The sequence below is a fragment of the Alligator mississippiensis genome, chromosome 6 (genome assembly GCF_030867095.1).
Source record: "Alligator mississippiensis isolate rAllMis1 chromosome 6, rAllMis1, whole genome shotgun sequence".
NCBI lineage: Eukaryota > Metazoa > Chordata > Crocodylia > Alligatoridae > Alligator > Alligator mississippiensis.
The window spans coordinates 8,416,712-8,432,377 of NC_081829.1; the positions used below are offsets into that span (position 1 = coordinate 8,416,712).

Here is a 15,666-nt window from a genome sequence, read left to right on the forward strand (position 1 = left end):
AGCCCCCCGCGCCCGCCGCGCCGCGCCCCCCGCCCCCCTCCCCGCAGGGCTCGGGCCGCCTCCCGCCCCGCCTCACCCCCTCCCTCAGGGGGGCGCGGGAGAGACCCCCCGTGGGGCGGCCGCGCTCGGGGGCCGCGGGGCCCAACATGGCGGAGGCCAAGAAGGAGGGACCCGGCGCCTGCGGCAGGGTGAGCGCGCGGGGCCGCGGGGGAGGGGCGGGGTCAAAGGGGAGGGGGCGGGGCCTCCAGGGGGCGGGGCCGCGCTGTGCGGGAGGGGGCGGCCCCATTCATTCCTGGGGGTGGGGGTGGGGGAGGGGCTGTGCCTGGGGGGGAGGGGCCGGCCCAGCTCCTTCCTCCCCCACTGGGGTCCTGCCCTGCGTGGGTGTCCTGACCCTGGAGAGCACGTGGGTCTGGAGGCCGCCAGCCCCACGTGGCTTTGAGGTCTTTGCAGGCCTCCCGAGCCCTCGGTTCCTTTCGCTTCGGCCTCCTACGGTCGGGTAGGAAAGGGCTCACGCAACCCGTCGGGTAATTAAACGCCCGTGGGTGCGGTTTCCTCTTCCAAGTACGTCAATTTCATGGATTTCGTTAGACCCCGCGAGATCGTCGGGTCCGGCGCCAAGGGCAGAAAGTCAGCTGGGGTCAGATCGCCCCCCCCGGCGAGATTTGCTTCTGAGCGTTTCCCGCCCAGCCCTTCTCCTTGTGGTGGTTTTAATCGCCCGTGTGCCTCTGAAGTCAGGCGTCGAGACGGCAGCCTCATGTGTCCTTAAGAAATGCAAGAAGCGAGAACTCTGGTTCCAAAATTTCACAGATTTCATAGTTGTTAGAGCTAGAAGGGACCTCGCAAGATGAGCGGATCCAACCTCCAGTCAGCAGGGGTCAAATGATCCCAGCAAGATAGGCATCCAAGTGTTTCTTAAAGGAACCCAGGGTAGGAAACAATACCTTTTATTAGCCCAACTGAGAAATTGCAAAAAAAAATCTTTTTCTGCGAGCTTTCTTGCAAGAAAAGGCTTTCAGGCTTCCCGAAACTTTTTCTTGCAAGAAAGCTTGCAGAAAAAGATTTTTTTTTTTTGTGCAATTTCTCAGTTGAGTTAATAAAAGGTATCATTTTGGAACCAAGAGTTCTAGATTTTTTGCGTTTCTTTTTATCTCAGACTAACACAGCTACCACGTACATCCCTGAATCATCTGCCCTTAGATAAAGCAGTGAGCGCATGAGTGAGTGCCACTTCACTGCTCACCTGGACACATGCTCCTTCATAGTTTGGTCTGATGGTCCGCCGGGCACGCTGGTTTACTCAGTCGTGAGAGAGCTTGAACAGAAATGCTCTACTGGCCGTATCCAGCTGCTCAATTAATTTGTGCGGGAGAGCAAGTTTTCAAAGCAGTACTCAGAATAAACTTGCTCCACATCAGTGTGTTTTCACTGCCCTTTTATAATGCCTGAATCATCACATAATGATGAGTTTTGGCCAATGCTAACCTGGGTTTGAGCTTGTGATCTGGAGGTAGACTCCATGTCTTTTACTGTTTCCTTTGAACAGTCCAGTTCCTGTTCTACCAGAGGTGAAATTCATGATGATGTCCAAATTTTGGGCTCTAGAATCAACAAGTAGTTTGTATAAGACTTAATGTTTCTACATAGATAAGATTAATTTAGCAAATTTTGTTGCAAACAGCATGAAACTGGTGATTACTTAGTTGTTGCTTGAGAAAACATTTGATTCTTCCAGTTTCAACTGGAAAAACAGTGTCTTTATTGCTAAACTGTTGTAGGGTCATGGGACAAAATATTGTGATAGCATTCTCTTAGACCCCAATCCCTCAAACTTGTGTATGTATATAACTTAGATCCGTGTTGCCAGCTCTCATGATTTTTGGTGGTGTTCTTAAAGTCTATGCTAAGTTTTTCCCATTCTCAAAGCGTAGACTTTAAGAACAATGCCAGAAATCATGAGAGTTGACAATACTGTTAGATTCATAAGCATCCTATCTGAATTTGATAGAACTTCTTGCAGATGTGATGATACATATGTATGCAAGTGTTGCAGGATTCGAGTCTCAAAAACTAACAAGGAGTTTAGTGGAAAGAGACTTGATGATACACGGATAAATTAGGAACTGCAGAGCAAAACTTCATTTCCATTTTCTTCAAATATCAGTAATATAACTCTTTTGTAGATCTGATCCTTTTCTCAGGTACATCACACGGCATGTTTTCTAAATATCTGGTTTTCTCATTAATTTCCAATAATCAAACATGTTCTGTTTAAATGAATAGATATCTGTGATACCCAAAAGAGGAAAATCATGATCCTTCTTTTTTGGAAGCCCTATGTACCCATAAGATTGTAGTTGCTAAAGTATAATGGAATAAAAGTTAACTAACTCTTCTAAAAAACTTTTTAAAACAGTGCTCAGAATGAGGTTGCAGAAAATCGGTATTCTTTTACTTTCTTTCACTACATGTGTGTAACTCCAATTGAAAACCATCAGTAAATAGTGACTGCTGCTCAATCCTAACACGGATTTGAGTTTGTGATATAGCAGCGAAAGGCTCCACTGTCTTTTCTCTGAGTTGTGCGGTTGCCGTTCTGTGAGAGATTAGGTGTAAAATGAATTTTTTTCAAGTTCTGAGTGTAGAAGCAATTAGCATCATCTACAAAACTCTTTATTCCTAAATAGAAGAGAAGACTGATTTTATTAATTAGCTTCAAGCCACAAAACTTGTATGAACACTTGAACATCCAGAATTGGTTTGATCTTTAAAGTACCCTGCTAATGACCTTTTGCAAGGATTGTTGCTCTAAACAGATATTTCTGTGCATGTTGAAACTGATTGCATTGCTAAATCAATTGATGAATTGATGCCACCTTTCAATCTGATTTCCAGGAACATTTCCAAAGAACTAAGGAAAGATGGAACCTTTGTTTTTTGTTATTGCAAGACATGACATAGAAACTCACATTCTGTTTAATTTTTAATAACGTGCTGAAATTTCTACCGTAAAAATGACTGCAACAAAGACTATTAGTTTTCTGCCCCAAACCAAAGGCAATGTAAATAAATGTACTCATGATACTATTTTTGTATTTACAGATCCTAAGGGTTTAAATTGAAGACTGTGTCCTAATACACAAGTCTAATAAATCTTCTACTATAATGTTGTTGTTGTTATTGTTGTTTTTATTATTATTATTCAGGGTCTCAGATATGCATGACACTGCCTTTTTATTTGTATGTAGTACCCCTGTCTTGAACAGCTTACAGTCTGAACAGGGCATTTACCCACTGAGGGTAATAGTCTGCCATCTGTCCTCCATGAGTGGTCCCAATGCAATAGATGGAGCTATTTGAGGAGTGAAGTACTACCAAGGGGGTGCATTTACACATACAGCTAATGCGATGCAATAAATTCTGGAGCACTTTGAGCCAGAGTACACTGCTAGATGCAGCATATACACATGTGCCTGGGGCAGCAGCACTTTGAGCTGGGGCGGAGCAGCCCTGGGCTGGCAGTGGGGGATCAGCCCCAGGCTCCGGGTGGCGGCATCAGACCGTGCAGGGGCTGACTGGGGCACGAGGGTGGAGAACCTGCAGAGCTGTGTGGCTAGCCAGCAGGCAATCCCCCAGCAGCCAGCCCCTGTCACTGTCTACACCTAGGTTTCCCTGACTCTACTATCTTACAGCAGAGTTAATTAGTTTACGGCCCCCTAAAACCTGTGCACACGTAGATGGTGATGCTTTACTGCGGAGCTAATTAGTCTATTCCACAGTAAAGCGCACGGGGGATGCACCCAAGAGATTCAAAATGGAAAGTATTGGAACCTTGGAAATAAAATTGATGATGATATACCTGAGGATCTTATTTTAATAAGCCAAATATTTTTGAAATATTTGTTAACGTCGGTAAGATTTTTATGCCATTGCAAGTTGAAGGAAACGTTCTCTCCTTTGGGACCTGCGATTACAGAAGCGCCCTTAGTGATAGAAAGCCATTGTAAACACAGCCTTCACCCTTTGTGGGTATATGCTTTTTATCACAATTTGCCTCTCATAGTATAACTTGATATCATTGCTTTTTTACAGTCATCTGCCCTGTGTGAGGCGCTCACTTACATTAAGGCTGCTCTATCCTGCTGCCACAGCCTAAAAAGCTGAAAAAGATTGAAATAAATAATATTTAAACTTACTTTAAGGTCCCTTTATGTGACTAGAGATGTATAATGTAATGAGAGGCTTGCCTAACACTTTTTAAAATGGATCTGTTTTCATCTTCACCATCTGTCTGCCCTTTCCCCTCATTCTCTAGGCATGCCAGTTGACTTCAACCTTTCACTAAATAAATCATGTAGCTGATTCCATTTACTCAATTTTCTTGAAGGATTCCTGTCAATAGCTCCCTCCACCCATGTGGTTTCCATGTATCCATTTTGTAACAAGATCCAAGTGGCATAGAAAGAGCTGTTATAGCTCTGCTGATTAACATCTGTATTTCACAACCATCTTACACTTCTCATAGTAAGACTTCTTCATCTAAGGATGTTTCATCAAGGGCTGGTAGGATGTCAGCTGCTCTCACCTAATGCTATAGGCTGTTTTCTGCTTTCCATTCTAGAGTGAAAGCAGTGCCTTGTCTCTACTGATGTAAAAGGAAGACAGGCAAAAGCCACCACAGGGACATTTTATTTATGTCAGCTGTCCAAAGAGAAGAGAACAAGAGGATGTGCAAAAATCCATGTGGGGAAATACTTGAAAGAAAAGTATTCTGTGTGGTGGGGAAATATTCAGTAGACTCTTTCAGGAATGCAGTAGGAAGTTTGACATGATGGCAAATAAGTTCCTTGTATGGAAATGGATGTAGCAGCAGATAGTGTCTGCACTGCTAGAAGCTAATCCGGAGTTGAAGCAAAGGCCACATGAGAGCTAAGTTGGAGAAGAATGGGAAAGCTGATGCCTTAAGTTTGTGTTTAGTGGGCATGTTTACACATGCATTGGTGTGTTTTAGTTAATGTGCATTAAATCTAGTACCTGCATTGTAAGGGTGCCTGTACATGAGCACAGAAGCTGCTCCAACGCATTGTAATTACAGTGCATTGGAGCAGACTGGATTAATTGAGTCTGCTGGACTCCTGCAGCCTCCTGCATCTCGTGTATCAGCATCCCTGCACTTCAAAATGGTGGTGGGGATGCTTGAACTAAAGCTTTCGTTCGAGCACAAGCTTTAGTGCAAGCGCCCCTGCTGCCATTTTGAAGTGTAGGGACCATGATAGATGAGACACTGCAACATTTTAATTACAGTGACTCTCAGAGCCATTCAAATTAAAGTGCCACCCCCCACACCACCAGAGCACATGTAAAAGTGCCCTGAGGAACTAGGAAAATGTGCATTAGCCTGTCTTAATGCGTATTAGCTAAATAGCAGTTATTTAGTGACACCTTAATGCACATTAAAGTAGGTTAATACACATTAAAGTACATGTGTAGACATGCCCAGTCTTTCAGAGAAAGGGAGACCAATATAAGCCGGTTGGGCTAAGTGTTGCTGTAGACCTCATGGCCTGGAGTACAAGATGATATTTATTTCTAGATCTTCTTTCCTTTAGAGTTGTCTCCTGGAAGTGCTACTTTCAAAAACTGCAAGTGGGGGAGGGAAAGCAATTGTGTATCTATGATTAAATACATATATATGTTTTTAGATATGAAGTAGTTGTTTTTTCAATGCACACTACTTACTGCCATTCTTGAAAACCAACTAAAAATTAGTAGTATTGATAATTGTGCCTGCTCTGCACTGTGTTCATTTTTTAAGGCAATCCCAAGTGTAATATTTAATTTATCCATTTAAGAGCACTGCTTGCTTTGGTCTTTGGTTTTATATATCAAATCTGTAGTACATCAGGTATAGAGAATATTTACAATTTTTGTTTGACATTATTCAAGAAAATCAAATTAATGTTTTGAATAATGGTAGGCCTCTCTGACCTCTGATAGTAAAACTGTCTTTGACTTGATAATGCTTCACTGCAGGATAGTGTTTAGAAACTCATATTATGTTAAGTGGCCTATAGAGGCATATATAATTCGGAACATAGTTTCAGAGTGTAGGTAGGTAACACCTTTAAAGTTTTCAGTGAAAAATATCATTGAAAATAAAAAATATCAGCTATCAGTGTAATTAAATCGTTCTTAACAGTGGCATTAAATGTTATAAAAACTATTAAATTGATCATTATGCTTCAAAAACCAGAATTCAAATTTTCTAACTGTTTTTATTTCTCCACTTGCTGTAGGAGAATTCTTTTAATTGGGAACCAGGTTCAGCAAAACACTTAGACCAGATTTTCATAGGACCCAAAGGGACCTAAGTGTCCAGATTAATTCTCTTAGGTTCCTTTCAAATTCATCTCTCTGATTGCTTTGCTGAATCTGGACCTTAGAGTATTCTTGCAGTGTCAGTTGGATGAGAAAAACATCATTTTGTTTGTAGTGGTAGTATAAGAGGATGGCAGACAAGGCATAAGAACCCATTTTGTTTGTCTAATTTGACAAAGATAGTGGTTTTCTTTGTGTGCCAGTACCCAGTACAGTTGCTGAAACAACCTTGCCATATTATGTTGCCTAATGATAATGAATGATAACTCTAACATCAGAGAATTTGGGATGGATTGTCTTTTGTACTGATCTGGCAGATAAAGGGGCCTGAAAATGTGAATGAATAATATTTAAACCTTTTGCAGATTAACTTGACTGAGCAAAAATCTTCCTATTGAAGGAGTTCCAGTTTCTTTTTTTTACATTAATATGATTGTATTTGTTTGTTTTGTTAACAATTTTATGCACTAGATTTTCTTCTGATTCTTAAATTTTCAGTTTCAACAAACTAATATATTTCTTCATTCAAAACGATGTTCTATGCTGAAAAATTAAGGTGTTATGAACGATCCTTTGGTTGATAATGAACTTTAACATGTGTTTGTATAATTTGATGCTGCCCTGTACAAGTTGTTTCAGTATTTTATGAAAAGTGAAGCTTTTTCCAGAGCAAGCAATGCAACATTATGTAGGAAATAATTGAAAGAAATCAATAGTGAAAACAAACAAACAAAACCACAAACACATCATAGATTTCATAGACATTGGGGCTGGAAGGGACCTCATAAGATGTCCAAAATCACAAAAAAGCCTTTGACTTGGTCTCCCGTGATGTCCTCATGGTAAAATTGGGGAACTGCGGCCTCAACAACCTTACAATCCAATGGCTGGGGAACTGACTCCATGGTCGGACCCAGAGAATGATAGTCGATGGAACCAAGTTACCATGGCGCATGGTGACCAGTGGATCCCCCAGGGCTCCGTACTCTTTAATATATTCATATATGATCTAGATTCAAGTGTCAGAAGCGGATTGGCTAAGTTCACAGACAACAAATCATGAGGGAGTGCAGTCACACTAGAGCAGAGGTTCTCAAACTGTGGTCCCTGGACCACCACTGGTCTGTGAGCTCCATTCAGGTGGTCCACAGAAAGGTTGCAGAACAATAGAGAATATCTGTACTTGTAAGGTAAGACTACTGATATTAAAATATGAGTTGTGTGTTTTGATTTGTAGAACAAATAAAAGTTTATTAAGTGGTCTGTCAAGGCCCTCAGCAATTTTCAAGTGGTCCACGGAAAAAAAAAGTTTGAGAACCATTGCAGTAGAGGATAAGCTAGCAATTCAGGCCGACCTGGACAGGCTCGCAAGGGGGGCGGATCAAAACCTGATGACATGCAACCCAGAGAAATGCAAGGTGCTCCACCCCAAGAGAAAAAACTCACATCATACTTACAAGCTCGGTAGTGCTACACTCGCTAGCACCACAACTGAAAGAAACTTGGAGGTCATGATTGACCACAAGATGAACATGAGCCACCAATGTAATGCTGCAGCCAGCAAAGCAAAAAAAACTCTGGCTTGCATCTACCGATGCATCTCAAGCAAGAACCAAGAAGTCATTCTCCTGCTTTATTTGGCATTGATGAGGCCACAGCTGGAGTACTGCATCCAATTCTGGGCTCCACACTTTAGAAAGGATGTGGAGAAGCTTGAGAGAGTCCAGGGGAGAGGCATGTGCATGATTAGAGGTCAAGAGAACAGGCCTTATGAGGAGAGGCTGATGGACATGGGATTCTTCAGCCTGGAAAAGTGAAGGCTCAGGAGTGACTTGGTGGCAGCCTATAAGTATATAAGGGGTGTGCATCAGGAACTGGGCGAATGTCTGTTCAGCAGGGCACCCTGAGGGAAGACAAGGTCTAATGGTCACAAACTGCTGGAAGACCATTTTAGACTGGGCATAAGGAAAAAACTTCTTTACCATCTGAGTTTCCAGAGTCTGGAATAGACTCCCCCCAGAAGTGGTGCAAGCACCTACTCTGGATACCTTTAAGAAACTCTTGGGTGCTTACCTTGCTGGGGTTATCTGACCCCAGCTGAGTTCCTGCCCCTTGTGCAGGGGGCTGGACCCAATGATCTTGCGAGTTCTCTTCCAGTACTAATGTCTATGAATCTGTTAACCACCACAGAACAAACTGATTTTTAAACAGAGTTATATAAGCAACCTTTTAACCTCCATTTCTACATATTAATATTCAAAAGGCTCCTAGATAGAAACATACTAATATCAGGTATATACAGTGAAATAAAAGTGGGAGAAATAATGTAGTCAGTGCATTGGTAGAAATAAATCAAGAACTGCTTTGGCAGGAATGGAAACAAAAAGTAACCCCTGAAATTTAGCATTTGAGACAGATCAAACATATGCCATGTTTATAATATTTTTTGCTTTCATGTGTATCTATATTCATAAACCCCAGAGTGGAATCTGCAGTTGTGCTGCAGAGAAGCATGGAGGCTGACCCAACTCAGCACAGGCAGCCTGGGACATGAACCCCCAGTACCCTCACTGTCCTTCAAACCAAAATACCATGCCCTTTTACTAAAGATACCCAATAATAGTAATATTTAAAAAATTAAAGACTACTTCCTCTTAGTTTAGATTAGAAAATAATTTTGGAGAACCATGTTAGAAGAAAGTTCCTGGGCGACTTACAGTTCAAACTTTGCTGTGACCACCAATTGTGACCATCTATTTAAACATAATACTGTGATTTCTAACTTAAGTCTAATGCTGTGACAGGGCAATATAAAGTTAGTTTTCCTGTTCAGTTAAAAAATGAAATCACATATTGTTCACATTATTTATTAAAAGTTAACATTATGTTAAGGTTTTATATTAAATTGAACATTGTTTTTAACCCAAGCTATACTTGTCTACTATTCTCTTTTGGAAAAATTTCAGTTCCCACTTCCGTGTTGTTTGCTTTCCTGCCTAATATAAATGTATTTTTCATTATTTGCCTTGAACACATACATGCGAGCTTTAGAGAGCTATTGATATCGCAAACTATAACACACTAAGGAAGCCACGCTGGTGTCATTCAGAAAATTATTCTACCCCAGTGTAGTTTTACACACACACACACACACACACACACACACACACACACACACACACACACACACACACACACACACACACACACACACACACGTTGTTTTGATAAATATATAATGCTGAAAAATCCCAGTCAGGTTAAACTAGAAATCAGGTCTTGTTTCTAATTTAACAAGATGCCTTAATTGTAAGGGGCAGAGTTTTATTTTTACAAATAGTTCATGCAGTCTGAGGGAATGGAAAGAGAATGGAGATCCTGGGTACAAACAAAGCTTTTAAACAAAAGTACTGAAAACAGACATAAATAGAAAATTCTTCAGGCAGTCTCTGAGAGGAATACAGGCTCTTATTACTATGTTTTGCAGAATTTTAGCAACTTGTTTTCTAAAATATCCATTCTGTTGACCAACTTGATATCTCTTTGTATGGGCAGTAGTGCAGCACAGACTTTCATACCACAGATGATGACAACACAGTGCATTACTGTATTGTTAATGACCCCTGAAATTGCTTCAGTTCTTCTCTTGGCCATAGAGAGGCATTTTTGGAGAGTGTCACAATATATGAAAAAGTTTTAGGCTTTGGTAGCAATCAGTTTGAATGCTGTCGTTGCAGCCAGGTGCTGCAGGAGAAAATTGTAGACTTTTTTCCCTGTAGGGTCTTCGTATTAAAGTCAGCCAGTTTTATGGAGGCATCTTATACAGACTGTCAAGTTTGTGTGCTACCATTTATTTATGTAGTCAGCAATTCAAAAGTTTTCTATGGAACAAGTGCCAGTGGTTTGCTGAGAGCTGTGCTAACATTTCTTGTTTTTATATGTATTCCATCTCTTTACAATGCAAAACCAAGATACGGTGCACGTAAAAATAGTTGGAAGCAATGTGGGGTACTGAGCAAAGCTGTCTCTTCTAGGAACCGGTTCTTTATAGGAAGAGCAAAAATAGGAGCCAACCTGAGGAACAAGAGTGGAGCTAAAGTTGTAGCTCTCTGCGGGAAGAGTCCATGGGAATGATAGCAAGGGAGGAGAGGACCATGCGTTTAGTCGAACCATGTGAAGGGCAATGGCAGCACAGGCAAAAGGAAGCCAAAGCAGGGAAGACAACTTGAAGAGCTGAAGTAGATGCCTTGATTACCTTTTTTCCATTAAAAAAGGAAAAGTGTAGCAGAGACAGCACTTATTTTCCAAGCCTGCAACTGTTCTGGTTTGCACTGGTCTGTTTTGAGCAGAGAGGAAATCTGCACTCTTTCTACTGGTTGAAGATCTGGGCCCCGAATGCGGTCCTGCTAACATATGGACCATATGAGAAAGTCAGAGAACCCCTGGTGTAGTTTTTCATCAACAAGAGGATGTGTTCTTTTAATTTACATGCAACATCATTTTGTAGGCATCTTAGTTGAGGGCAGACTAGAACCAAAACCAGAAGGAAACAAAAACATTATATCACAAGTCCATTCATCAACTGGTACTCTCTTCATAACATAAGTTTTGAGAAAATAATTGCTAGCATGGTTATCGTGATCTCTTGGGGGAGACATTGAGCGAAGCAATATCTGACTTCTCTTATATTCTGGTGTGTGGGTCCTCTGGTCTCAAACAGTGTGCTGGTATTTGTTGTCCCAAGCATTGGCTAGCTGTATCTTGGGCCCAACTAGTCCATTTCACATTGTTTCCAATAACATGATTGAGGCATTGAGTAATCTCAACTCTCATTGACTTACAGGGGAGCAGAAGGTATTCAGCATGTTGCAGGGTATGATCATGTAAGTCGCAGATGTCAAACTCATCTGGCAGTAACATGGGACTGGTCCTCAGGCTAAGCGAGCAGTGTGGAGCTGGTCCACAGACTGTATTGGGCCCACAGGCCAGCTTTGGGCACAGGATTCAGCATGATGCTGGGTCTGGTCCAGTCTGGCATACGGGACTGATCCAGGCACATGCTGCGCACAGCATGCCAGGTCCAGTGAGAGACCCTGGAGGCAGCGCCATGGGCCATATGATAGGGCTCCATGGACTAGATCCAGCCTTTGATATCCCTTGTCTAAGTTAACTCATTCATTTGTTGATGTGGACAGATCCTTCTATACATACACTTGTAAATGGAAAATGCAGCCATTCTAATGGGTTAATAAAATCATAGAAAGTTATGTTTGGAAGGGACCTCAGGAGGTCACCTAGTCCAACCCCCTGCTCAAAGCAGGACCATCCCCAACTAGATCATTCCTGCCAAAGCTTTGTCGAAATGTGCGTAATCAGAGTAAAATACTAGGGTTAAATGAACATCTAGAGAGGGGTTTAACACACAACTGATACAAAAATTATATTTTTTTTACAAGCATTTCTGAAGTCCATGCAGCTAAACTTGCAGGCTTCAGATGAGATCAACGCAAAACTGCTGCGTGCTACTTCCTTCCTATAGGGGGCCCAGCAAGAGGATTCTTCCTCTGTTGCATGTTTTTGTGGTGATTTCTTGATGGAGAAAGGGATCCCTTTTGCTTCTTAGCTAGTACAGGCTAAGAGTATTGAATCATTTGTTAGACACTCAATAGTGTGTGTGTGCATTTAGATGGGGGAATTGTACTTGCTTGATTTCATATCAGTTGTGGGCTGTCTCCAGCTGATATTTTTTTTATATTGGATGTTCTGCCACAGCATCATGTAGATTAAGGCTTTATGTGAACTACAATACTTGGGAACTGAAAAAAAATTGCAGGGAAAAAGTGAGGTGGGATGTAACAAAATGCACATAAGCTGAACACTCCTTTTGTGATTTGCAAAGTACCATTCACAATTTAGGTGTGAACTATCAGGTTAGCAGCTCACTCTTTAAACTATTACACATTCTGACAGTTTTAATACTTAAGATGTCTGGTATTGTTGCATAAAGTAAAGCTTAATATTTATTGAACAACAAGATCAGGAGCAATACAGAATGAAAAAATTTCTGCCCTTCCAGTTTTTTTGACCATGTATACAGCATTAATTGGATTTGTAGATTATCTTGACAGCCACAGCCCCAATTTATTTACAGGTAGCCTAAAATCTTGATTTAAAAAAAATGCCTGAGGCCAGTCTTGTGAAGGGATGAGGGATTTTTTTTGTTTGCACCATGTACAGTTAGGGCCTCTGCCTCTAAAATGAATGTACTTTTGCATCTTTTCCCAAAGTAAATGTCCTATTTCTGTTTTATAGTATTAGAAAATAAGTTATTTAGCCGACTGGCAAACTAAGGAGATTTTCTCCAGCATACATGTGAAGAAATGTTGAGGTCTTGTTGCAATTACCTACTGCTAATTCCCCATCACTAAATTTAATTTTCTTGCATTTTATCTGCTTTAAAAGAGGCTTGTATCGAACAACCCTTGAATGTAGTTGAAATTTTAAAATGCAAGGGACAAAGTGCCTTCAGAAATAATGCAGAAAGTACACCCACAGCAAGTGAATGGCAGAAATAAGACACCAGCTCAAGGCAGCTGAGGCTGCTAGGGGGCTCTGTAGGACTGAATTGCAGTCATCAGTGCACAACTCTGTGGCTCTCTTATTTGCAGATCTCTATGGCTCGTGTGACCTCTAGGGGTTCGCTTCCTGTTGAAGTGCTTCTTTTCCTGTAGCAGGTATTTGCAGCAGGCTGGCTCTTTGTTACCCTTTCCTCTCTTCACTATGTAGGTGCTTTGAAGGTATGAATCAATGGGTCTCTCTGTTATTCTGCAAAAGCAACCCTAGGAAGGACCCTTGATTAATGTTTGCTGTTTGTGCTGCACAGGTTTCAAATCTAGGAGAGGCAGAGCAGTTGGCTGAGTGCCTAACATCTTCCAGCAAAGTCATGTGGCTGGGCTCAGGGAGCACTTCCTGACCTTTTTATACCTGAGTTCAAGAATGTTAATTAGATTTTGAACCACTTTTAAAAATCTGCCTTCTATAAAAACTTTTAATGGGTTCCAAAGTTGCAGTATATGCTGCGGCATATGGGAACAGGGAAACTACGAGAGGTAGGAGATCAAGGCATTAGTGGATGTTTTTTGTGTTTTTTGTTTTTGGGGGGTTTTTTTCCAGTTGGAGTTTTCTTAGCACTGTTCTTCATGTAAGGCCTTAAAGATTATTTGGGGAAAAGAAACCAAGAAAGAGATGGAGGCGTGAACCTGATGGTTATATTTCAAAATGTGTTTGACTTGCTGTTTTTGCAAAGTGACATTTCCAGTCTTAGAGTAACATAATTCTTGAACTGCACAAAAATGATCTATGAATTAAATGTTTGGTTTTATGGATGTTGTTATACTGTGACAGTTTTAGATGCTATTGCAGTGGGGAGTTCTGGGTTAATTAATACAAATCAGTGCTAAGCTCCAGTCAGTGCCCTTCTGCCACCTGTGCCAGGCAAATAAGGGGCAGGTGGTGAGCTTTCCAGTGTTTAGTAAATAATTTTGACAAATGTGGCAAATTAAATAAAATACATTTGACACAGCAGTGTTTTTGTTTAGATTTAAATTTAAAAAATGAATACTTCCAAGCTGTATTTTAATTTTAATAAATCTGACAAATGTGTTTTGCTAGATGTTAGTACACTGTTATCATCTTCAGAAATTCTGTTTCCAGAAACACCTTGTCAAATTTATAATGTGCATACATGTGCAGACTACTGTTCTGGTTACAATGTGGATATGCAAAGTATTGATTGATGTAGTCGCTTTGCTGCCTGGGCAAAATCATTAATTAAATCTGATTCTTCTAAAACATCTCAATTCTGAACAATAGTGGTATTTAAATTCTGTTAGTTTTAGAATCTGTCTGTCCTAGGCATAAATGTAAATAATACCTATTACCCTAAGTGCATTTATAAAAGTATCATGCTGTATCTTATTAATAAAATGAAATAGCTTCACTTTCAGAAAGTTCTTTGGCTTGCAAAATAGTATAACAATTCTGCATATTGCTTTAACTTATTAAACTTGCTTTTGGGAATACACTTGGAATTTCATTCATCTGATGTGCTCCCTCCTTGTACAGTGTCAGAGTAGGTGCATCTACACGTGCCTCTTCTAAGGGAGCTTAGCCTAAAATCGCCATTTTTAAGGCACATTAAGGGCATGTGCCTACACGTGCGTACTCTTCATGCACCTTAAAACTGGTGATTTAAGGCTATGTTAGCCTAAATTTGATACCTGTATAAAGCAGGCATCAAATTTAGACGCAAATAGCTAAGTCGCATTAGCACACGTGTAGACATGCGTTAATGCGCATTAGCGTGTCTGCACATGTGCTAATGCGACTTAGCTATTAACGCCTCAATTTAATGCATCTTAATGTGCATTAGTACATCTACGTGTACACACACGCCTGAATCATTTTAATGTGCCTAAAGCAAAAGCGCATTAAGTTTAGGTGCACATAAACACTAAGTGTGTCTACACATGTATTTACCTATAATATGGTTAGTTGTCTGGAGGTAGCTGCTGTCAGCTATAATGAATATTCCTCATCAGAGTATGGGTGATCGATATAGTACATGGGTCACTGATTTTCAGTGTGTGGGGTACCCCATGTCTCATGCACCCCTGATTTGAACACAAATTGCTTTTTGTAGAACGTCTTCAAGCTCCTAAGCAATAGGATCTGGGTCTAAGTAATATGTAGTATAAATGCAGCAACTCACATGTTCATAAGCTTTACATATATTAAGTAATTTTCATAACGGCACCGTGAAGCGCTGGTATCCTTATACTAAATGGGGAAACTGAGGTACAGAGTTCAAGTTAATTTTAAGGCAGTATGAGTTGCTGGCTGAGTAGTTAGAATTTGGGGATTACTAGGCACGTCTAGACAAGACACACTGCGCAGTAGCATCACTCGGCACATACCATGACACAGCGCTACTGCACAGTAGTAACAAGCTACTGCACAATAAATATCACCAGGCAGCTGTGCCGGGACCCTACTGCACAGTCATTTGGTACTTGGTTATACAAGTACTAAATGACTGCACAGTAACAACAGTGCAGTGGGCATCTCATATAGACATGCCCACTGGACTCTAGTTTCATGCTCAGATCACTAGGACACATTACCTCTGCCAGAGGCTTGGTGGAATAAACTTTAAGCAAAGTAAAGTCAGCGTCAAAAAATAAATCAAAGTGGTTTATGGCAAAGTAATTTGCATGAGAAAATTAGCTGCAA

The 15,666-nt window shown here is 41.0% G+C and overlaps 1 protein-coding gene across 5 annotated transcripts in view; it reads left to right on the forward strand.

Annotated features, from left to right (window-relative positions):
• Positions 1-21: 21 nt before the first annotated feature.
• The window catches only part of ZMYM4 (zinc finger MYM-type containing 4), a 61,964-nt gene continuing 46,319 nt past the window's right edge, over positions 22-15,666 (forward strand). For 4 of the 5 annotated variants that reach the window (XM_014605098.3, XM_019488109.2, XM_014605100.3 and 1 more), the window contains exon 1: positions 22-188. In XM_014605098.3, coding sequence (XP_014460584.2) covers positions 147-188 — 42 coding nt within the window. In that variant the 5' untranslated portion in view covers positions 22-146. Of the gene's footprint in view, positions 189-13,100; positions 13,173-15,666 lie in introns of those variants that run through there. The other variant, XM_014605099.3, reaches the window with a different exon arrangement.